At 41.4% G+C, this 25,898-nt stretch overlaps 1 protein-coding gene across 2 annotated transcripts in view; it reads right to left on the reverse strand.

Moving 5' to 3' along the window:
* Positions 1 to 25,898, reverse strand: part of ANXA11 (annexin A11) — a 102,844-nt gene that overhangs the window by 46,702 nt on the left and 30,244 nt on the right. For both annotated transcript variants that reach the window (XM_089682511.1, XM_089682512.1), the window contains 2 exons: positions 9,688 to 9,764; positions 2,429 to 2,520 (listed from right to left, as the gene is read on the reverse strand). In XM_089682511.1, coding sequence (XP_089538637.1) covers positions 2,429 to 2,520; positions 9,688 to 9,739 — 144 coding nt within the window. In that variant the 5' untranslated portion in view covers positions 9,740 to 9,764. The remainder of the gene's footprint in view (positions 1 to 2,428; positions 2,521 to 9,687; positions 9,765 to 25,898) is intronic.

A 25,898-nucleotide genomic window follows, 5' to 3' on the forward strand; every position in this document is an offset into this window, starting at 1 on the left:
ACATGTGGTATCCCCAAACTCAGGAGGAGTATCAGAATGTGTTTTTGGGGTGTAGTTGCAAGTATGCATATACCATGTGGGAGAAAAAAACCTTTTAATATGACAATTTTGTGAAACAAAAAAATTAAATCTTCTTTTTCAATAGAATTGTGGTAAAAAAAAAAATACAACTTCAAAAAACTCACTATGCCTCTTACTAAATACCTTGGACTGTCTACTTTCTAAAAAAGGGGTCGTTTGGGGTGTATTTGTACTTTCCTGGCTTGTTAGTGTCTCAAGAAATTAGAGAGGACATCGGTACATCAAGTGTGCTCAATTTTCAATGATTGGTGCCATAGCTTGTAGATTAATGCAGGCCATAGACGGGGAGAAAAACGGCCGATTTTTCTTTTAAAAAACGAAAAATCGGTTGTTCAAGCGGCCGACGTTGCCACCAATGGTAACAAAAAAAAAAAAAAAAAAAAAAAAAAAAAAAAAAAAATCGGCCGATTTTCATCCCGTCTACAGCCGGCAAAAGGTGTCCCTGCAGAGAGCTCTGCTATTTCTTTGACAGTTCTTTGACAATTCCTTGACATTTACAGAGGTTGCAACAATGTATCTATTTGTATCCATTTAGGATACAGATGTTTTTATTCGGAAACAAATAGATACAATGTTGCAACCGCTGTAAATGTCAAGGAACTGTCAGAGAACAGTCAAAGAAATAGCGGAGCTCTCTGCAGGGACACTTTTTGCCGGACTGGAATTCCTCTTATTTTTCATCCTTCTTCTTCTCCTTCTTCATCATCATCATCCTCTTCTCCTTCTTCATCATCATCATCCTCTTCTTCTTCTTCATCATCATCCTCTTCTCCATCTTCATCATCATCCTCCTTCATCATCATCCTCCTCTTCTTCCTCCTCCTCCTCCTCCTCTTCTTCCTCCTCCTCCTCCTCCTCCTCCTCCTCCTCTTCCTCCTCCTCCTCCTCCTCCTCTTCCTCCTCCTCCTCTTCCTCCTCCTCCTCCTCTTCATCATCATCCTCTTCATCATCATCTTCATCATCATCATCATCCTCTTCTTCTTCATCATCATCATCATCCTCTTCTTCTTCTTCTTCATCAACATCCTCTTCTTCTTCATCATCATCAACATCCTCTTCTTCATCATCATCATCAACATCCTCTTCTTCATCATCATCCTCTTTCTTCTTCATCATCATCCTCTTTCTTCTTCTTCATCATCATCCTCTTTCTTCTTCTTCATCATCATCCTCTTTCTTCTTCATCATCATCCTCTTTCTTCTTCATCATCATCATCTTCTTCTTCATCCTCTTCTTCTACTTCTTCATCATCATCCTCTTCTACTTCTTCATCATCATCCTCTTCTTCTTCTTCATCATCATCCTCTTCTTCTTCTTCATCATCATCCTCTTCTTCTTCTTCATCATCATCCTCTTCTTCTTCTTCATCATCATCCTCTTCTTCTTCTTCATCATCATCCTCTTCATCATCATCCTCTTCATCATCATCCTCTTCATCATCATCCTCTTCTTCTACTTCTTCATCATCATCCTCTTCTTCTACTTCTTCATCATCATCCTCTTCTTCCTCTTTTTGTCTTCCTCTTGCAGGTCACTGCTCATGCGCAGATTTTTTTATCGGTAAAAAATCGGCCGATTTGCCCATTATTGCCGCGAAAATCGGCCAATCGGCAAAATCGGCCGATTTTTTCCAACTTTACCGATAAAAAAAAACGGCCAAAATACCGAAAAACGGCCGAACAAATAGCCCACTAACGATCCGAAAATCGGCCGATTTTATTTTTGGCCGAAAAATCGGCCGATTTTCGACCCATCTATGGCCTGCATAACTTTCACACAGACCAAACAGTATAGACACATTTAAGTTATTTATCCAAAGAAATGTAGCAGTATAAATTTTGTCCAACATTTATGAAGAAAACTTATTTGCAAAATTTTACAATAGAAAAAAAAAAAAAAATTTTTTTGTCAAATTGTTTGGTCTTTTTTTCATTTCTAGCACAAAAAAACAAATCCAGTGCGGATTAAATATTACCATCTGTGTGAAAAAAAAGACAAAAATTTCATATGGGTACAGCGTTGCATGACTGAGTAATTGTCAAAGTATGACAGTGCTGAAAGCTGAAAATTGGTCTGGGCAGGAAGGGAGTATACGTGCCCTGTAGGCAAGTGGTTAAAAAACACCATATCACATGAAACCATATATCAGTGTACCATCACTGTTATCTCCTGCATACAGGTGGGACTAGTGTATTTTTGTTGACCTTTCTTTAATATAAAATATAGTTATATATTCTGACATGTATGTGCCACATACACATTAAAGTGAAGGAGCATAAAGCTCCTTTCATTGGAAGGATGATATCCGTTCTGGTAAAAGGTGAGAAACCTTGGTGCAGAACTCACCATGTACTGTTGAGGATTGTACTGCTGAGAGAAGCCTCCAACATCCAGCCCAATGGGAGGAGGGTTACCAGGCACCCCCCAGAGATTGTCTCCTGCAATATGGAAAAAAAACACTGGTTAATGCAAACGGCTTCAAATAGAATGGTATGCATATATAAACTGCTATATAAAATGTCCCTATAATTACATTCAAACCTCCAACAGAACCAACACAGTGTACATACTGATTTCATACCTTCTGACAAATTATTCCTTTAAAAATGGATGTATCTAGGAGCATACCTACTCTCAGGAACATCCATCAACACACAATCTTAGTCCTTCACCTGATCATGTATGAGGGAAGTTACAGTGGCCTCTTAGAATCTCCCCGAGATGGTGCCCTACAGCTTGGCACCTGAGAGGGTCACGGACCTTTTATATACCATTATTTACATCCTCCTCTGGACTACATGTGGTCATACGTTTAGGATCAGTTGCTGTTGTGATCTTTATGCCTTGGTGTCTAGTGTACGAGGGGGGTTTTGCTACCTTTCCTGCATCCCTCCCTGTATTACAGGAACAGTTACACCAGTCTCATTGTATGATTGGTCTGGTGCTCGGTTTATCCTGGTGCTTAATGCTGGTCAATTCTGAGTATAGGAGCTTTTTTGTTATTATGCCTTTGCACTCTTTCCTGCATGGAACATGTTATAGCTTATAAATGAGTGTTACATAGGAGTCATCCATACAATTAGCTTTCTGCTAATGAGTTTTCCCCTGACAGGGATATACCTACTTGGGACCTGTGGAGTGTGGTACGATTTTTTTGTGTTTGTTTTATACTTTTAATTTTGTCTGTAATCACAAGAAGTTTTCGTGCACCATTGATCACCTTCTCCTTTGCTTGAATTAGTTTTCTTGAGTATTCACAAATTCCCTATTCCGATTGAGTCCGCAACTAGTTCTTTTTCTGTAAGCTTCTCATTGGCTCGGTGTCTAGGGACTCCCAGAATACGTAGTTTTGTTTGATATATAGATATATATATATATATATATATATATATATATATATATATATATATAGATATATTTTATTTTTTTTAAGGTACCTTGAGGTTTTTTTTGGAAGTTTTGCAGAATCCAAGTACACCACGCCACCCCTCTGTCCAAGGTTCACCTCCACATAAAAAAAAATCAGATTTGTTTGACAACTTGTTTTTCATGAATCCATGCTATATGTTGCTTAAAATATTTTTTTCCAGCAAGAACTCATCTATGTGGTCTTATATTAACCACTCCCTGTCCACCCTATAGCAGAAGTACTGCTACAGGGTGGCACGGGTGCGTAAAATCACATGTATATATACACAAAATTTTGCACTTCCGGGTAGGGGGCGTGCGGGGGGGGGGGGAGGGGTGATGGAAGAACTGTTTGTAAACAATTCAGTTCTTTCCCGTCAGCTCCTGCACACAGCCAGAAAAAGCAGTGTGCTTACAGTGAAGCACTAACACAGCACACTATGTAAAACAGCACACAGTTAACCCTTTGATCGCCCCACATGTTAACCCCTTCCTGCCCAGTGCCATTAGTACAGTGTCAGTGCTTTTTATTAGCACTTATCACTGTATTGGTGTCACTGGGGATGTCAGTGACACCAAGTCAGGTTCCCCCAGTGTCAGAATGCCTGCTGCAGTCCCGCTATAAGTCGCTGATTGCTGCCATTACTAGTAAAAAATTTTAAAAAATCCCAGAATATATTTCGCCATTTGTAAACGCTATAACTTTCATGTAAACCAATTCACACGTATTGGGATTTTTTTTAGCAAACGCATGTAGCAGAATACATTTTGGCCTACATTTATGATGAAATTTGATTTTTTAAATTTTTTACAGGACATGTTTAATAGCAAAAACTCAAAAATATTGTTTTGTTTTTTTTCAAAATTGTCGGTCTATTTTTTTTATAGAGCAAAGTAAAAAAACGCACAGGCGATCAAATACCACCAAAAGAAAGCGCTATTTGCGGGGGAAAAAAAAGGAATTTCATTTGAATGCAGCGTTGTATGACTGCGTAACTATCAGTTAAAGTAACGCAGCGGCGTAACGCAAAAAATGGCCTGTCAGGCAGGAGGGTAAATCCTCTTGAGGGCAAGTGGTTAAACTCTCCAGTATCTTCCCAACTATAGATGTTAAACTAAGAAGTCTATAATTACTTGGTAAAGATTCTGATCCCTTTTTAAGTATTGACACCACATTGGCCTTACGCCAATCCAGTGCTACTATGCCAGTCATTAAAGAGTCCCTAAAAATTAGAAACAATGGCTTTAAAATGACAGCTAAGTTCTTTAAGGACCCGTCGGTGTATGCCATCCGGTCCAGGCGATTTATTCACTTTTATTCTGTCTAAATATTTTTGGATCATAACAATTGTGAGCCAATCTGGATCATCTGGAGCTGTGTCAATACCATGCCCATTATGGACAAGAGCTCCCCCTATGCTCCTTTGTATACACAGAACTGAAGAAGGTATTTAATACATTTGCCTTCTTTTTGTTAGCAGTTACCCACTCTGAATTATTTTGTAAAGAGCCTACATGCTCAGATCTTTTACTATTAATATATTTGAAGACTTTTTTGGGGTTTGTCCTGCTATCTTTTGCAATCGGTCGTTCATTTTCAATTTTTGAGGCCTTTATTTCCTTGTTCTATAGCCAAGTGTTAAATGAGGCAATCAGCAACATCATAAAAATGCATTAAAATTGTACAGGCGAGGAAAAAAAAAAAAAAATTGTACAGTCATAGGAAATGTTAAAGAAGGAAGGCTAATGTACGACAAAGTAGACATTAGGAGGTATGTGCCACTTAATAGTGTGGCACCCCAAAACCAGGAAGTCAAAGCTTCACAGGAAAAATTCTTCAGATCTAACAGATTCCAGCTTTTTCTATTGCCATTAAAGCAGTAATAAGCCCCAAACCAAAAGTAAAGAAAAGAAAAATTGTGTGTGTATATATATATATATATATATATATATATATATATATATATATATATATATATATATATATATATATATATATATATATATATATATATATATTCAAAATATTAGCAGTGTGTTGAAAAAAGTGAATAAAGCTAAAAATCCTTCTAATAGCTTGTATTTCCATACACACAAATGCATTGGGAACACTACACATTCTATTCCAAATCAAAACATGAAGAAAAATATATCAAATTTGTGTTGTTCCTCTAAAAAAAACTAAAGAAAAGTGGATATTAGACTGTTCAAAAAAATAGCAGTGTTTGTATTCTTCTTTACAAACTCAAACATTCACTATATAAACTGAAAAATGTTTGAAGATTTTGCTTTCCTTTGAATCACTTAATTAATATTTAGTTGTATAAGCACTGTTTCTGAGAACTGCTGTACATCTGTGTTGCATGGAGTCAACCAACTTCTGGCACCTGTGAACAGATATTCCAGCCCAGGATGATTGGACTACATTCCACAGTTCTTCTCTATTTCTTGGTTTTGCCTCAGAAACTGCATTTTTGATGTCACCCCACAAGTTTTCTATTGGATTAAGATCTGGGGATTGGGCTGGCCACTCCATAACGTCAGTCTTGTTGGTCTGGAACCAAGATGTTGCACGTTTACTGGTGTGTTTGGGGTCGTTGTCTTGTTGGAACACCCATTTCAAGGGCATTTCCTCTTCAGCATAAGGCAGCATGACCTCTTCAAGTATTCTGATGTATTCAAACTGATCCATGATCCCTGGTATGCGATAAATAGGCCCAACACCGTAGTATGAGAAACATCCCCATATCATGATGCTTGTGCAACCATGCTTCACTGTCTTCACAGTGTACTGTGGCTTGAATTCAGTGTTTGGGGGTCGTCTGACAAACTGTCTCTGGCCACTAGACCCAAAAAGAACAATCTTACTTTCATCAGTCCACAAAATGTTGCGCCATTTCTCTTTAGGCCAGTCAATGTGCTCTTTGGCAAATTGTAACCTCTTCAGCATGTCTTTTTTTCAACAGTGGGACTTTGCGGGGGCTTCTTGCAGATAGCTTGGCTTCACATAGGCGTCTTCTAATTGTAACAGTACTCACAGGAAACTTTAGACCTTCTTTGATCTTCCTGGAGCCGATTGTTGGCTGAGTCCTTGCCATTTTGGCTATTCTTCTATCCATTCGAATGGTAGTTTTTTGCTTTTTTCCACGTCTTTCAGGTTTTGGTTGCCATTTTAAAGCATTTGCGATCATTTTAGCTGAGCAGCCTATCATTTTCTGCACTTCTTTATATGTTTTCCCCTCTCCAATCAACTTTTTAATCAAGGTACGCTTGTTCTTCTGAACAATGTCTGGAACGACCCATTTTCCTCAGAATTGCAGAGAGAAATGCACTGTAACCAGCATGTACAACATTTGCTGCCTTCCTTACTTAAATAAGGGCAATAATTTCCACCTGTTTTTCAAAGAATGAATGACCTCACTAATAGAACTCCACACTGCTATTATTTTGAACATGCCCCTTTCAATTACACAGAATCAGCAGCATGCATGTCATGACTGTTGGGTCTGTTGGATTTCTATTACTCTACTACACCTGCCAGTAAATTATTTGCCATGTAGAAATATAATTTCTAGCAAAAACAGCGATTGATCAGGTTAGTGATGTCTGACTGCTATTATTTTGAACACAACTATATATATATATATATATATATATATATATATATCAATCAGCCTACCAATCCTTAATGTGGTGGCTGCATTCTTTTTTTTTTTTTTTAGCCTTTTTTTCCCTATGTTTCACCTGGTGATCTGTCCAGTAGCACACCTTCTGTATTACTGCCCCCCCCAATCTGGATGAAGGAACACAGAAGCATTGTCAGTGTGGGGGAAGGGGAGTGTTAGATGTACTAGCAGATTTAGATACACTAATAATCAGAAGCCAAACTCTAGCTAACACACACAAGCAGTTACAGCAACGGTATTTGGGGATAAAGATCACACACACACACACACACACACACACACACACACACACACACACACACACGCTGATCATTGTAAGCACCCCTGTCAGTGGCAAATGGTATGTGTCAAAATTCTGATACATATTCAGGAGAGGTTGTTTTGTTAAAAAAAAAAAACACACACAACAGACTTACTGGCTGGATCACCAGATAAAAATAAAGGAAAAAAAGCCTAAAAAAGAAACTTTGCAGCCATCACATCTAAGAATAGGTAAACTGTAATATAATAAATGTTTGCTTTGGATTTAATAGCGCTCCAAGCTCCATTCACACTTGTGCGACTTTGGACACAAAGTCACATGACAAGTCACAGCCCATTGTTTTCAATGGCACCCTTAAAAGTGCTTGCGCCCATGAAAACACAAAATAAAACCCTCAAAATTGTCCATAGGAAATGCTTTTAAAGCCTTTACAGGTTATCAGTTTAACTGATAATTATGGTCCTAGAATTACTGCTCTCACTCTGTTTGCAGGGATACCTCACGTGTGGTGCAATGTATGTTGATATACACGTGTTTGCCCTACAATGTACATTTAAAAAAGGGGTGTGTAAGGAGGGCTGAGACAACAAGGGCTTGGTTAGCAGTATCCTTGGCTACAGTAACCAATGAATGACAGCTGGGAACCCACAAGTGACATCATACATGTTGCTTCTGTGTTCATTAGTTGCAGGAAGGCCCAGATAACTTTTATTGGAAAGCCATTTGCCAGCTGTTAAAAATCGATACCAAGCTCACGGCTGCAGGAGCTTCCATAAGCTTGCTTTAACCCCTTGTATACCATACGGTTTATAAATGTACCTTAGGAGGCAAGGGGTTAAGAATCTATACGATTTAGGAAAAGTGAATCTATGGTCACCATTGCTGCACAATTTATTGGGTACGGTGCAATTAAAGAGATTCTGTCACTTTCATTTCAACAACAATCCTCTTCTAGGATATGTGCATTTGTTGCATATTTTAGGCCTCAATGCCTGAGACTACTGCTGAGTGCCATCATCTTGCATGTGATGTCAGAAGTCCTGGCAGACTCCAAGCTGTCGCTCAAGTGACATTCTATGGTACAGCACAAACAGTAATACAGCCAGCACAGACAGTATATCAATAGTAATATACTCTTCTGAAGCTGTCAAATTTGCAAGTTCAGAGATACATTGTAAGTAAATAAATATTTTCTAGAAAAGAAAAAATGCTGCAAGTAAGCATTTTTACCTGCATTTTTTAAAGTGATGACAGGGACTCTTTAAGCCAGAGTGGTGGGAGAGCCAGGATTTGCCACAACAGTGTTTCTCAACCTTTTTTTTAGGCAAGGCATCCATTAAAATCTTGAGGCACTCCATTCTAATATGTAAAAAACTATTCTAAAAGTTTAATAATGCAGCAACATTCACACACATAGGAAACCCAACGTTAGAGGGGATTTATTCTTCCGAAGCAAATACACTTTTGCACACTGGTACTGACTAGTATGCCAATGTTTCTCTTCTCCATCAGTTCTTCTCCATCACTGAGCTGTCGTGACCCTAGCACTGATGGAGAGGGGCAGGGGAGGGACAAACTAGGATGCTGTGTAGGCAACCGATCTCCTCCTTATCAACCAATGATGTCACTGGTTGTCAGGATGCTGGTGGCTAAAGGGTCATAAATGGTGCACAAGGAAAACCTGTGGCTTTGTGTAACCAAAAGGCAGGCTTTTTACACCGACTGGCTTGTATACAAGTTTTGGGCAATTCTTAGACATTTTGCCATGGTACCCCTGAAGATACCTCAAGGCACCCTGGTTGAAAGAGGCTGTGCCACAATAAGGCACACTTACCTCTGGGTATGCTCTCCTGCATGCTGAAGTTATATTATCTCAACAAGATGTCGGATCTGTACACTGTACTGCATAAGCCGTAATCAGTGTACAGGTTTACGAAAAAATACTAGGAGACAAGATCAAATGTTTGTTTTAGCTAATGAGACTTATATAAACATTTTAATTTTTTTTAGGTTTACTTCCATTTAAACTTCCCCCAACAATTCAATTCCTCGGCCAGTACTGGTCCTTGCGTTAATATATTAAAAACTCAGCATTTTCTACTAAAAACTGATACATGGAATTTAGATAAACTGTCCGCTACAAAGCAGATTAGCAATGAATTCCTCTAATGGAAAGCCCAACTATGATCGAAACACAATATAAGTAAATACAGCAATACAATTTGAATATGAGGTGCCTCATGCCTTACCTGTAGGGATAGGGGGAAAGCCACCCATTGGGGGATAACCGGGATAACTCATGGCCTTAGAGATGGAGACTCAACACCTGAAGAGAAAACATCAATGTTACATGCAATATTAAATACCTTCAACTGTCATGTGTGTAAGGAGCAGAGTATATTATGCTACATACCTGATATATCAGTTGTGATGTTTGTGACATGGTGTTATAAAAGGCAAACAAACATCGAGTGAAAATTTTAAACCACAAGAGTCAAAGAAACACAAAACTTAAGAGTTAATGCCTGGGATTTTTTGCATGCATTTTTAATGTCTGATTCCCAAAGGTTTTTTTTTTTTTCTTACTAGGTGTTAGGATCACTGCAGATTTCACCTGCTACAAACATTTTAAATAACTTTATCAACCAGCCCATCAGTGCTGCGTATTCTTGTTATACTATATAAAACATTCAAAACTTTGGTGCTCCATATAATGCTACAGGACGTATATAATGTACACTCACCGGCCACTTTATTAGCTACATCTTGCTAGTGCCAAGGAAACATCCCCCACACTATTACACCACCACCAGCCTGAACCATTGATACAAGGCAGGATGGATCCATGCTTTCATGTTGTTTACGCCAAATTCTGACCCTACCATCTGAATGTTGCAGCTGAACCAGTCTGTCCATTCTCTGACATCACAAGGCATTTTTGTCCACACAACTGCAGCTCACTGCAGTTGTGTGGACAACTGCAGCTCACTGGATATTTTTGTCCACACAACTGCAGCTCACTGGATATTTTCTCTTTTTTGGACCACTCTCTGTAAAGCCTAGAGATGGGCGCGCATGAAAATCCCAGTAGATCAGCAGTTTTTGAAATACTCAGACCAGTCCGTCTGGCACCAACAACGATGCCACGTTCAAAGTCACTTAAATCCTCTTTCTTCCCCATGCTGATGTTCGGTTTGCGCTTCAGCAAGTCATCTTCACCACTGTATTGAGTTGCTGCCATGTGATTGGCTGATTAGAAATTTGTGTTATCAAGCAATTGAACAGGTGTACCTAATAAAGTGGCCCGTGAGTGTATAACGAAGGTGCACAGACAGGAAACAGTGGATCTTCCTTTCTCACTTCATCAACCTCTAATGACTTTGGTAGTCTGTGAAGTGCCCCCCTTACATTGGTCATCGGTAAAGTACCCCCTTACATTGATGGTTGGTAAAATGAACCTTTACGTTGGCGATCAGCAAAAGGAACCCCTACTTTGGTGGTCAATAACTTGCTCCATTCATTGGTGTCAGCGAATTACACCCTTATACTGGTGGTCACTGCATTTTCCTGACTGTGGTGGTGAGTGAAGAAATGTTCGTTTGTAGGACAAGCCTGCATCGGAGGAGCAGGAGAGAAGGTGCTGCTGCTCGTGGCTTTGGGTTTTTTCCTACCATTCAGTGTGGCTCCAGACATTTAACCCTTAGGTTCTGCACATCACACAGTGAAAACTAAAGAGGAGGACTCTGGTCTGGAGACGTGACATGGATGAAGCTGTGACCAAGTAGAACCACTCTGTAAGAATATCCAAAGAGCGACAGGCAGCTTGAGCCATAGCTCTGCAAGGAATTGCTGTGTGAACTAGCAATGTACTCAGCAAGTGGGCAGTCCTGCCAAGGTCCCTCAGAATATGTGGGTCCTGGGTGGCTGCCCCAACTGCTCCGATTTATAATTTGCCACTGATCTGAGCCGACTCAGCCAGGACCATGCAAGCGCCCACAAACAGGTCCTGAGAGACTGGGTGAAAGTAGAGACTGCCCCACGTTTGTAAAATTGTTTACTTTCTGCATGCTCATTTAAAAGAACAAGATACAGTGCGACTTATAGCGCTGAGCAAGAGAGCCCGTCCTGTTCTATGACACCAAGGCCAGGAAAAGAACGTGTGATATATCCAACGAGGATCCAGGACTGAGAGTCATGTACAGAACACCAATAACAAGCAGGCAGGCAGTGTTAACAGGTGGTTCCAGGACACAGCTGAAGCAACAATCAAGCTTCCTGGTTTTGTTAGCATTTTCCTTATCTATGTCATTACTTGCAGACTCTCCTTGCAGCTCTGCTCTGAAAAGGCCTGGAGATGCCTGCGGGCCTATTGCACTTAGGGAGGGATCGCTGTGAAAATAGCGACAACAGCTGCCAAGAACACTCCACTCCCACACACAAACACACATACACAAGCTATGCAAACACAAACACTTGGCCTACCTAGTAACCAGCACAGTGCAGACCATACTGTACAACTGTCGAACTAGGAAGAGAGCACAAGATACACACACCCACACCATGCCCCCAGGTATGGGCTTCATGAACAATTCATAGACAAGAAATGATCAGTTAATACCACAGACACTTTCATACACTTGTATGATGAAAACGTAATGGTGGAAAGAAGAACAAATATCCTTTTTAAATCAGTGCGTTATCTGGAGAAGAGAAAGGATAAATCCTATCAGGCTTCTACTGCTTTTCAGCTCTGTTAGGGCTTGTTTGCTTGTGGCAGCCTTTGCTCCCTGAAAAGAGATCCATGGTGGAATGCTTTTCACAGGGTGGTTGACAGACACCTGGAGGCGATAGGTCATCTCCTCACTGTTTAAAAAAAAAAAAGCCCACACTGTTGCATTGCAAGCGCGTGTATTACACACAGTTGTGGCCCTATTTACTTGAATGGCTTGCGTTTGGCAATGGTACTGCCCATAGAAAGTGACATAGGGTATAACGTTTGCCATGGCCATGCATATGTACAACCTTGTTCATCAGCTTACAGGGGGCATATGATGGGGCAGTAAAACTTCATCTCAACCACCTATTTTTACCACCCATGTGAATGATTTTTTTTAAAGATGACCTCAGGAGACCTTTCAAAATGCCCTGAATGCACTGAAAAATAGTAAAAAATTAACTACTTCAGGCATTTTGAGAGAAATAGTGAGAGCAGAAGCAGAGAGAGCAGTATTTGTTGAGATTAGCTGTCTTTTTTTTCCAGTTTGTGGTGTTTGGATGTGTTCCACCTCATTTCTGTGCAGAAATTATTGCAGCAGTGTCTAACATATTCTTTCATGTGAAACCTCAAAATATGGTTTACCAGGTCCATTTGAGTACCAGGAAAAAACGCTTTGCATGCATTTTTCATGACGAAAAAACTGGACAGCATCTGGAAATGGAAGCTCTGGACAGCATCTGGAAATGGAAGAGTTAAAAAATTTTTTCCAACCACTTGGTGCGTTAAAAAAAAGACTGTAAACTCAACTGCCTGTAAACGACATGGTGTACATGGAAACATAGGAAAACATCAGGGAGAGTTCAGGGGTTGCTGAAAAAAAATGCAGAAAAGCTCCTAAATGTGAGTTTATCATCTGCAGTGTACATGGAGCCTAAACCTAAATAGATACCAACTACTACTACAGTTAACATGTACTCATGCTGTATAGGTCAAAGTTCAAAATGGTTATCAGAACTGAAGATAAAACATTACACATTTCCTGTCAGCAACCAACCTCACTGAGTAGCATTATACCTAGCTGTAGGCAAAAGCTGTAGAGGCGGAGAGCTCCCTGAACAACACAGACGAGATCAAAGATCACCAGTGTCTAACATGTTTAAAAATGATAACCTAACAGGCCCCCAGCAGTGGTCAGGAATAGGAACTCATTCACAGTATGTATGGCAACTGGCATTTTTGTGCACTTGACTAATGCCAGTTGTCGCAAACGTGCACGCCAGAGACTGACGCAGTCTGCCATGTTGTTAAGAGTAGCATGTCATTCCCTCATTCTCCTTCCCCCTCCCTTCCTGAGAGGCACAGTGACAGATGTGTGTGTGTACGGTTTATGGGTCACTGGCCGGCCAAGGTATTTCTAGCTAGGTGCCGAGCTGTCTGTGAAAGCTGTATCCTTTCTCACATAGGAAGAGATAGGACCAGCTTTCCCAAGAGAGCTGGAGTCTCACTGGCCAAAGTACCTGTTTAATTTCACGCCTTGTGAAGGGATAGCAGAGCCTTCTAAGGAGTTGAAAGGGACTCTGAGCTAATAAACCTAGCTCAGCGTAGGTGACAGAATTAGATGAACACTTCTCAAATAATTTTTTCCCCTATGTCTCATATCTTGGAATATGAGAGACTTACATAAAAACCGGACACCTCGCCAGATGGCCAATGAGCAGGCGAACAGTTTGATGGGTCACTTGCTTATCTCAGACCATCAGGGAAGCTGAAACTTAGAACTCGTGAACCGTGCAATATAAAATTTCATAATTCATATCTAAATAATCCTCAGACTTGTCTGCATAATAATATACCTGCGGGGGACCGTCGCTTGCGCAGATGGAAAGTTATGAACCAGAATATGAATTAGGAAAGATGTGGGCTCCAGTTTAGGGTTCCGCCCGACGATCCCTCCCTAAACAGAGGATTGGTCTTTTACTTCAGAACCACCCCCTGCTGGGAAACTTTAAAGCAGGCTGTCAAGCCTAAGAGCAGTAAGTTGAAGACATCTCCCAATTTTAACATCAATATACCACCTGGGGAGACCTGTGCCTTTTGCTCTGAAACATGATCTGCTTACATCCAAGGCTTAATGGCAAGTAACTTAACCATTTAACTTGTCCCTGTTATCTCTTTGCTGTTATATATATATAGCTCTTAGTTACATCTTCTCTGTAAATATTTTTATTGCACCCGTTTGACCCTTTTAGTAATAAATCTCTCTTTCTGAAAGTGTTGAACTGTTTCTACAGCTCTTAATTGCAATTTACGAATCCCTGCCTTTAAAGAGCCGCTGTTTGTTTTAACCCTCTGCATAACCTGGTCATAATACAGGCCTGTTATACAGTCGATTATATCAACCATCACAGTGTTATAGCTGAACGCCGAGTTTCCTCTTTCTCTGATCAAAAAGAAGGTGGTGGCAGTGTGAATGGGTTGAGTAATTTATATATATTTTTTAATTTAAATATTTATTCATTTTCCATTTAAAATACATATTTCATCGTTTCTCTCCTATAACATACATAACCGTCAGTTGTATCCAAATCATTAATTATATCCCTTTCTATCTTTATTCCCATTACCCCCCCTCCCCAACCTAACACCCCCACCCACCCTGAAAAACCAACCCCCCGCCACAAATAAAACCACCCACTCTGCGTTTCTCTATTACATCTTTTCCTAAGTAAGGTGTACTTTCACATATCCCACTCTACCTCTTCATATACTTCACCTTGGACACAAAATCTTCCCATTTTCCCCACCTCCTGTAATATAATCCCATCTTGCCTTCTTGCATATAATACAGTTTCTCCATCCTACATATCTGGTTCACTCGTTGCGTAATTAACCTGACCCAGTAACAATCGATTCAGGCTGCTGGCACATTGATTGGTAGCCATTAGCTGGAAAATCGTTGTGCAGGGTGCAGCTGGGTGTGGCATTGTTACGCACGTCACATCGCGGTTGTAGATCGGTTAGCCCTTCGGTCACGAGTTTGATGAGAAGGTCTGGGGTCTGATGCTGCGATCATGACACCAGTCACTGCAAGGGCACATACAAAACAATTGTTCTGTAGTATGTAATACACAATGCAGGGGTCAGGAGTATGCAACACAAGCCTCCCTTCACAAGCAAATTATACTCCTTCCAGTACAAACATCTTCCTCCTAAATACAAATAGCCCCATAACAAGTTTCCCCCCTCCCTTGCTTCCTGAAATGAACTCACAGATCCGGCACAGCGAGGGAAGCCCTGTCAAGTCTAGCAAGTTCAGAGCCACACTGCAAGTAAACAATACAAAATGTTCATAGAAACGACAGAAGGTTCAAATAGGCATTTAAAATACTTGATTTTTCTGTGTTTTGATCTGTATTTCTTTAAGTTGGTGACAGGTTCTTTTAATTTTTTGGTGAGTCAAGCTAGCCAGCAGTTTGATATCTACACATATGAAGTAGATGGAAGAATCCTTCCTGCTGGGCTATTATCTGACAGTGGGACTCCTGTGCTGTCAGAATACACTGATCAGCACTGCAGCCAATTAGTTGGACGCACTGATCGAATTATAATTTACCAACAGTTCTGTTTCAGAGGAGTTGATCATTAGATCGGCTCCTCTCAAATGGGAATGGCCATACATGGATGGGGATGCCTGCACACAGATGCACAGAACGCCTGTCCATCCCATATAGGCAAAAAAGGTCCTTCACAAAGGTATATGCTAGTAAAGTCTAAGACAGACCAGGTTTTTAGAATAGAAGAGTCCATAGTGGTCTCATCTGTTAAAAATGCCTCCCCAGACCTGTTAGCGGTCATGGAGTCTGAGCCGCGCATGCATGTTTCAGACCACATTTACGGCCTGCTCTGTGTGCTGTGCTGTGCTGAAGCGACTCCCACGCATGTGCAAAACTTGAACTGTGTTTTAGTGGAACTAAAATTGCTTCCATTCCAGGAATGCAGTGTCCCAGTGCTCCCTCACCCCCTGCTGACATCTTTGGCCAATCTTCAGGATTTCAATCTCCAGCCATTTTGCACATACACAGGAGCACATCTCCTCTGAAATTGCATGCTGAGCTGCACAATCACAGCGCAAACAGCCAGGCAGAATACTTCAATACATAAGACACAGCATGCCTCTTCTGTATTAAAAAGCCTAAGCCTGCCTTTTCACAAATGTTTATAGTATTACTTTAAGTGGAACAGAATGACTAGTTTGGTGCATATCTGGAAATAATCAAAATCTTACCACTCTAACAACTTGTCATCAAAATAGTAATACTTGTATGTGTAAAGCTGATCATGGACTGTTCAAATTTCAGCTGATCCATCAGGAGCCATGGGTGGCCCGTCCTGTTGTCATCACCCAGCTTGACAAGTATTGATTTTTCAACTTTCGTCGATGGAGCTGGTTGAAAAATTGACTGCCGAACAGTGACTGCTTCCAATCAGATGCAGTCACTGTTCAGGTATTCAGCCAATGTGGGTTCTACTCGCTGCTGAATACAATAAGTCAGCAGCATGGATTCTCCCATCTACGCTGTTTACAGCTGAAGGGGAAATTATGTGATTGCTTTAATTCAGCCTATACAGCTGAATAAGAGAGATGTGAAGGCGTAAAGCCAGCAACAGGCAGGCCATGTGTGATTGCTGTCAGCATGGATCCTAATAAGCAATATATTTACGTTGGGTACACACAGATCTTTTATTTTGTTTTGTTTTTTTAATTTTTTGGCTGAGAGCATTGGCTGAAAGCATTGATTGAATCCTGGTTTTCCAGCATGATCATTTGACACAGGCCAGTCATTTGTCGGATTCTGTTGAACACAGTTGTACACATGAACCGAAAGTTAGCCGATTCCTGCTGAAAGGACCGATTTTCGGTCCATCTGTACTGGTCTTTGCACAGGAAGGAGGAACAGATACGGCTTTTATATTTCTACTGTTGCATATTTCTACTGTTGCATAACAGCTATTAAGGGTATAACTATTCACATGGTCCAACAGAGAACTAAACTGTAGTATGATTGAGTGTCATTCATCAGAGTGCATCTTACACTCACCTGAGTTAATGCATGTATAATGTATATGGGCCCAGGTCTATATTGCTGTGTAGTGCTGTCAGAATATGCATACAGAAGAAACCAGAGGAGAACAAATCAGTGTGCAGCTGCTCCTTGTCATGTTCACTCACAGGCTGATACTTGGTCAGGCTCTACAGCCTGAATCTACAAGGAGTTTGCAGATCTGGCTATGCTGTCTGGTAGGAGTGTATGGATCTGAAGTCTAACTAAATAGAAATAAATATTTTTTAGCATGTTAAGAGCTAGGCTTTTGAAATATGTTAGTAATAAGTTTCCCATGCATTTACATTGAACTGCATGGAAGAATTAAGGTAAAGTACATTCCTTTCTCAAAATATTTTATGTAAATGCATTGCAAATAGATCACCCACTGATCAGTTTGAGATCATTTTGTGATCAGCGTTTATTGTTCCATATACAGCATGAACTTCTCAATGCTCGACTGATGGTTTTCAAAAGTCTAGCGGTTTGCCTGAAGCTCAGCTTTCATTAGCTCTGGTAATGTACTGTATATATCAGTCACACATCTACACTGAAACAGGCAGCTTTCTGAATGTGGTGATAAGCTTTCTATCATGAAACCCCATGAGGAGCACACCCAAACCACTGCAAGCGACAATCTGCGTGTACACTGCTGAATCATGTGACCCCCCCCTCCCCAATATTAGACCTCAATCGTGGACACAAAAGATAGGGATATTTCCTACACTATTTGTTAGTCTTTCATACTAATAAGAATGCTAAAGCTGGCAAAGATGGAATGAATCTCAGCTGGTTTAGCAGGGAGCAAGATTCAGTCCATCTATGTGCAAGCTGATTGTACCCATCGGTTGACTTAAAGCGGAGTTCCACCCAAAAGGGGAAGTTCCGCTTTAAAGATTGGTGCCCCCGCTCCCCATTAAAGGATTGGCACCTTTGGGGAGCAGGTACTCAAAATTGACAGGTACCCGCTCCCTGCCATAGCCTAGGCGATCGGAAGTGGAAGTTGCCCTCCTACCCTCCCTGTAGTCTTGTGGGACACGTGACAGGACCCAGAAGATTACAGGGCCATTCAGGAAGCGCAGCGCTACTCATACATGCGCAGTGGGCACCCGGCTGTGAAGCCGCAACCTGTCACAGCAGGGTGCCCACACTGAAGAAGCCGGTGCCTGGAACACAGGACGGCTGGTAAAACGGGCTGTGGTAGGGACACCGCGGGATCGTGGGACAGGTAAGTGGCAGTTTTTTTAAAGTCAGCAACTACAGTTTTTGTAACTGCTGAGCTTTATTTTTTTACAATGTGAATGTAACTCCGCTTTAAGTACAACCAGCATGTTGGATTTGTTGCATGTGATTATTACCAGAGGCTTTAGCCACTAGAAGTAATCACGGTGTTCTGCAGCAGGCATTGCTCCCCATGTCCCACCCCCCTCCCTGCTGAGAGAATACAACAGCTCCATGGGAGAGATTCCCCAATCAACACTGACTGTGATGATGGAGGGATCAAGCAAGTTTCTTTGTGCAATTTTCTTCTTCCCCGGGTTGCAGAAATCTTTGACCTCAATTCCCCCATCAACACAGTCAGTGTTTATGGGAGAATCCCTCCCGTGGAGTTATTGTGTTCTCCTGGGAAGCCGTCCCTACTGGAGAACACAATTACTGCTAGCGGCTATAGCCACTGGCAATAATCGCATGCTAAAAACTGGACATGCTGGTTGTACCCAAGTCAATCAACGGATTGACTTGGGTACAATCAGCCTGCCCTTAGATGGATCGAATCTCGGTCCCACACATGTGTGGGTTCACAGATGTAAACCTAGAGTAAAAGTAAGCTTTTAAAATACTTGATTTTTCTGTACTTTTACCTGCATTTTTTAAGTTGGGTCTCTTTAAAGAGTAGAGTATCTGGGATTCCCCTTTTATGGTACATATCTATGATATGAGTCAGTGCCACAGTACAGAGGTATGGTGTTATAAACAGGAGAGGCTGTGTGACAGCCAGTGTAACATTCATTCATGACTCACCATCACAAGGTTATATAAACAGACGCAGATCACAGGAGGTGGAGATATCATAGCATGACTGAAAACTGTTAAAAACTAAACTTACTGTAGCCCTACTGTTGCCACCCTCCACTAATGGGGAAGGGGGGGGATCATCTTCTGAAAGATCATCAGCAGAAACAGGACAATGATTGCCAGACTTGTAACAACTATATTTAAATATATGTGTAAGGCTGCGTTCACACTAGCGTTGTGTGCAGGCGGCAGAAAGGCGTTTGGGAAGCGGTAAAAATGCTTTCCAAACGCCTCGGACAATTCTGCACATTGCAGCACATGGTGCTATTCTAACAGGAGCGTTAGCGTCGCGGAGCGGCAAAACGGACGCCTCTGGTCGTCAGGAGGCATTGAAGCCTCCTATTCTAGTCTATGGTGCCGCTCCGCAAACGCCCGGCCGGAGTTTGCAGTGCGGTTACGGGGCGTTTGCGGAGCGGTAACACCATTCAAACTTCATTAAAAGGAGTTTGTGGGGCGTTTTTAACGCTTGGCAAACACCTAGCAACTGCCGCTGAACCACGAATGCGGCGTTTTCGGAGCGTTTGCCGAGCGGTAAAAAATGCTCCGCAAACGCCGGACCAGCGCTTGCCAAACGCTATAGGGGCGTTTGGCAAGAGTTTGTAAAACAGTCAAGTGTGAACGAGCCCTAACAGTGTCAACTACCGGATACTTCTGTGTACAGGAATATCAACATTACTCTCCATAGCATACATTCACAATGTGCATAACAACCGATTCCTCCAAACCAAATACTTCTTCCCTGGTGCTGCACCCCGTGTGTCAGTTCACACCCTGTAGAAAGCGGACTCACCTGAGGTCAGCATAGGTACAGGTCTTCCTCTACTCAGAAGCATACAATAGCTGACGCGGTCACATCTATATTTTTAGGTAAAGTTTTTATTAATGAAATAATCACTTAATGAAAGATGGTTTGCCTGAGATGGTGGTGACATGTCTGGTAGTCATTGTCCTGAATGGGAAGTATAAAGAAAGCTCTTTTGGCCGTACTTCTCCTAAATCATAGGATTGCACTTATTTCTGCATTCCTGTGACGCAGATTCAGCCGTCAGTGGGCTAAAGTCCACTGTTAGCTGCAGTCACAGAGTTGGTCCAATCTCTGCAGGGATCCCCCAAAAAAATGTTGGGATCCATCCAGACACCTAGCTCAGCCTCTCAGCACGCCCCTGAAAGCCTGAGCCAGCCACTCCCACCCCCTCCGCAGTCCACCATTCCAGTGAGTTCTGGAGGGCAGAGCAGAGAGCAGTGACTGACAGTCAGAGTGGACCCGGGAAATGAGTGATCAGCGGTCTTTCATTGCTCAGTTCTCAGTACAGAGCCAGAATGTGACAGCTGCAGCTTAGATCAGTGCTGCAGCCATTTAGGTGATGGCTTGGTATGATTGGTTGTTTTTTCCAATCCTGCACTTCTTTTAAGTCTATGGGTAATGGCTTGGTTCACAACTAGTTTGCTTTTGAAACGTTTCTGCAGTGCTTTTTGCACATGCATTTTTCACTTTTTTTATGCGTTTTGCATTTTTTTTGTTATGCAGGTTAAAAACTTAAAATGCATCAAAAAACGCACTACATGCATTTCTGCCATGTGTCCACTGATATCTACGGAACTAAAAACACACCGTTGCGTTTAAAAAAAATCCCCAACCCTTTGCAAAAACACAGCAGCTGAAAAACACATAGATGTGAACATGTCCCATAGGAAACCATGTTAAATGGACTGTACTGTGTTTCGGCAAAAAGCAAACTGCACTAAAAAACGCATAGGTGTGAACCAGACCTAATAATATATACTAAAATATGTATTTACAATATTACATAGGTTCACAATAGTAGACTAACACGGCTTTTGACATCCCTGGATTTCACTTTCCTTTTCACTGTTTCCCTAGTGTCATATAGTGGTGCACTGAAACCAAAAATTCAGGATGCACTTAGCCAAAAACCAACAACGAAATTGATGGTTTTTAAAAGTTAATATATATTTTTTGGAAAAAAATACACTTTGATTTAAAAAAAAAAACAAAAAAAAAAAACTATACCCCATTTTTTTGTAAAATATGAAAGATGTTATGGCGAGTAAGTAGATACCCAACATTAAAATTGCGCACACTCATGGAATGGCGTCAAATTACATTACTTAAAAATCTCCATGAGTGACTATTTAAAAATGTCTACAGGTTACCAGTGTAAAGTTACTGAGGTGTATTATTGCACTTGCTCTGACGTTTGTGGCGATACCTCACATGTGTGGTTTGAAACCGTTTACATATGTGGGCATGGCCTACGTATGAGGTCATCACTACATGCAAGCACGGGGGAATGGGGACACTTTAAACTTTTTTTTTATTATTTAATTTATTTTTTTTTACACTGTTCCTTTAAAAAAAAGGGATCCTTTTTTTTCCCGATCACAAGGAATGCATGTATCCCATGTTAGAAAAAAAGTACTGATCTAGTGCTTTTTTTTTTTAAAAAAAGGCCTCGTTTAAAAAGGCGCTGGAATCGGAAGTGACATCGTTCCAGTCCTCAAAGGGCATAGAGATGAGTGGAGGCCATCTTTCCTTCACTTATGTCTATGCCCAGCGCCAGGATCGTTCGGTGGTTTCTCAGGTAAGGCTGAGAACCACCAAGTGGTGACAGGTGGCAGCAGCGGTGGGCAGGCGGTGGAGGGGCGCAGCAGCGGGGTTATTTTCGGCACCTGTATCGGTGATAATTTTCATATCATCCGAAATTTCAGTGCACCGCCAGTATCATAATTCATCAAAGCACTTCCCTGATTTAACAATGCACGGACTACTGAAAAGAGATTTTCATTGCCGATATTGGATTTTACCTGTAACCTGTTTACATGCGAGTTTTCCAAACTTCATAAGCCTAGGTTCACACTATGAATCGCATAGGAATGTTAACTGCCTTCCTTTGCAATTAACATGCGATTCAGTGTGGTGCGATTTGAGTCCATTTATTTTGAATGAGGCCAAATTAACCAGCATCACACCAAAGTAGTACTTGTGCTACCTTTGAAATGCACTGCAACTAGATCACATGGCAGATTTGTACCATGCGATCAGGCGCAAGCAAATGCATTGCTTTTGTGACCTGCATCTGATGCACTGAGATCCACTACAGATCGCAAGGGTAGTGCATTTTGAATGCAGTGCAGGAAACGCACACGTTTCCCACACCACATTATAGTGTGAACCAGGGCTAAACCTATAATACAATAAAGTAAGGGCAGTTACTCAAAATCACATGCAATCTTCAACAACCAACACTGGAATTTAGGGATGAGAAAACTTGGAAGGCAAAATAGATGCTGTGGTGGGCAACCAAAGTTATGGAGGAACATGGGACAGGAAGAAGGGATAAGGAAAGGAAGAGCAGAGGGAGGCAAGATAAAAAAAAAAATAGAAGGGGGGAGGGATGGTCACTGAAGTAGGACCCAAACACCACAGGCTCCAGATAAAAAAAGTTAAAGCGGTTGTAAAGCCTGATATTTTGTTTTTAATTAAGATAATAAACATGTTATACTTACCTGCTCTGTGCAAGGGTATTGCACAGAGCATTCCCAAACCTCTTCTTCTGGGCTACCCCGCTAGTGCTGTCCACTTCTCATCTCAGAATGCCCTCATAGCAACCTGTGTGCTGTGGGGGCACTTGCGCAGGCACATCCATAGACGCACACGTCATGGCTTGGCCCCACCCCCTCCTCACAGAATGTGACTGACAGCGGCAGGAGACAATGGCTTCTGCTGTTGGCTCTGTGTCCTGTGAATACAGGATGGGAAAGCAGCACTGACAGGCACAATGCAGTCTCGAAGTTGGAGCCTTAACTATTTCAGAGGGGGGCTGCTCATGGAAGGTTTTTTTACCTTAAAAAGGAGAAGTACAGCCAAAGCTCACACTGACAATCCCAGCTCTCTGCTCAGAGCAGCATGGAGAACTGAGCGATCAGCAGTTCTCAGCCTTAGAGGTGGCGAGGGTCAGATGCAGCATCAGATCAATGCTGCATCCACCCAAAAAGGCAAGTTTTTTTTTTTTTTTTGTAATTCCAATACGACTCTTTTAAAGAACTTCAGTCATACTTCAAAAATACATGCAGCATCATTTAAAATCTGAGAGGATGTGACTTATCTACTTGCTTTTCTTAATGTTTCATTCTGCAATGTAAAAAACAGCTTGTAACTACACTGACCATGTATGTCAGGGTGGCTATTTTAACTGAGGACAGTGGAAGCCAGCACTCTCTGCTTCTGGCAAACTCATATGGCTTCTCCACGCTCCTCAAAAAAATCCACACGTGAGCAATACAGCGGTACACAGTGAGTCACGCATGTCCAGTATACATCCCCACCCATCTCTGCCTGTCCTCCGCCCTCTTCCAGCTCTTCAATGCCCTCTTTCAGGTCTTCTTTGCCCTCCTCCATCTCCTCTCCACTCACAATAAAAAAAAAAGCCTGCAGACTCTTGGGATTTCTGATGAAAACATCCCAGGAGTCAACAGAAGCAGAAGTTTGACATTCCCACAAGAGGGGGAAGTGGAATGTGGACAGGAACACTAAAGAAAAAAAAAAAAAAAAAAGGTATCTGCAGCTAAAGAAAATGATATTGTTGTCATCTGTTCATATTTATAGGAGATAAAGACAATGCTGTTGGAAGGAAATGTAAAAAGAGTCTGAGGAACTACTTTAATGCAGAGAACGTTGCAGGACTTTAGGACCTGGCAAAGATCTTAGGCACATCTCATGAGACAAGATGGCGCTGTGGGAGAGGAGGGAATGGACACATTTATCAGGGGACTGAAGTTCCTCTTTAAGGAGATTTACTTGCTTTATTTGTCCTGGTGATCACGGTCACTAGGACAGAAAGTGATTGGAAAATCCAAAATTTTGAGCTGATGCCACAACAGAAATCATATAGACATCAACATACTAATGGCAGCACAGTGACTAAATGGTTAGCACTTCCGCCTGGCAGTACTAGGGTCGTTGGTTCAAATCCCAACCACGGCACCAACTGCCTGGAGTTTGCATGTTCTCCCTGTGCCTGCATGGGTTCCTCTGGGTACTCTGGTTTCCTCCCACACTCCAAAGATATGCTGGTAGGTTAATTGGATTCTGTCTAAATTGGCTCTAGTTTATGTATGTATCAATGTAAGTTAGGGACTTTAGATTGTACTCCCATTGAGGGTTAGGGACTGATGTGAACGTACAATATGTATGTAAAGTGCTGCGTAATAATAAATAAAGTGAAAACCTGATTAAAAGGGATAAAGTCACCTTGTCCAGCAAGATTGCTGCGCCCTTGAAAAGTGATCCACTGGAAATTTGTGAAAAAAACTACTTGTCCCAATCTACTTGTCCTGATGAAAAAAATTTTTTTTTAACCAAAATCATATTTAAATCTGCTTTAAGTAATGTCTGGGGCTTTTAAAAACAAAAAGAGAGTTTATGGTGACTTAAATGTTTAATATTTTTAACATTTCGCTGTATATCTCCTCCTCCCCTCCCTGCCTGTCTTCAGCACAGCACCCGGGGACTAGCAGGGATGGGGGAGACCTTGCAGTGTAATGAGCACCGATTGGGTGCTCGTCAGGAAAGGGGGGTGTCCGGCTTATCAGTTATCCCTTTTGCTGCCAGAGCCGTTTTTTGCATTTTTTGCACACGTTTAAAAAACAATTTTAGGCCTGAAGATTACACAAAACTCCAAAACATTATATATTTTCTGCAATCAGAGACCCTAGAGAATAAAATAGTGGTAGTTTCAATTTTTTATGTCACACAATATTATCAAAGGTCTGGGAAACTCAAAATTTCAGTAAAAAATACACTTCAAGTTAATTTTAGGGCACAACAAGCAATAAATCATCCACTTTTTTGGTAAAATATAAAAGACAAGGTTGCATCGAGTAAACAGATATCAAACATGTCAAACCTTAAATTTGCATGCGCTCGTGAAACGGCAACAAACTTTAGTACGCTATATTTTTCACAGGTGATGCTCTGAAAGCCCCTTACAGGTTATCAGTTTAGCATTACAGAGGAGGTCTGGTGCTAGAATTATTGCTCCCATTCTGGCGTGTGTGTGGTGATATGTAACAGGTGTATCGCAATCATCTTTTTCACATGAAGGCCGACATAGGGGGACAAAAAGAATGGGACGGGAGCGGCACTCACTGAACCAGTCCCAGGCCCGGGACATATAGTGGGCAGCTGGATTGTGGGCTGTGTGGAAGCAATCGGGTGGCAGCGCTGAAGCAATCGGATGGCAGGTAAGCCCTGCTGCTTGCCCGCAGCCAGGCTAAAGGTAAAAAAAAAAAAAAACAACTACCTGCCTGGCGCCCGGAACTACATGTCCCAGAAGTCAGGCGATATGAATTGAACATCCCTGTATATGTAAGTGCTGCATAAATTGATGGCACTATACAACTACCTGTAATAAATAAATATGGTCTCCCAGCATGTCAGGCTACAGAACTCCCTTGGGAGATACTAATACAAAAAGTGTGCTATGTTAGGGTGGAGATCACACATTAAATAATGCACTTTGACAACACTTGGGAGATTTGTTTA

This window comes from Staurois parvus, unplaced genomic scaffold (assembly GCF_062004578.1).
Source record: "Staurois parvus isolate SC_StPar_1 unplaced genomic scaffold, SC_StPar_1.0 ptg000291l, whole genome shotgun sequence".
In the NCBI taxonomy this organism is placed as follows: domain Eukaryota; kingdom Metazoa; phylum Chordata; class Amphibia; order Anura; family Ranidae; genus Staurois; species Staurois parvus.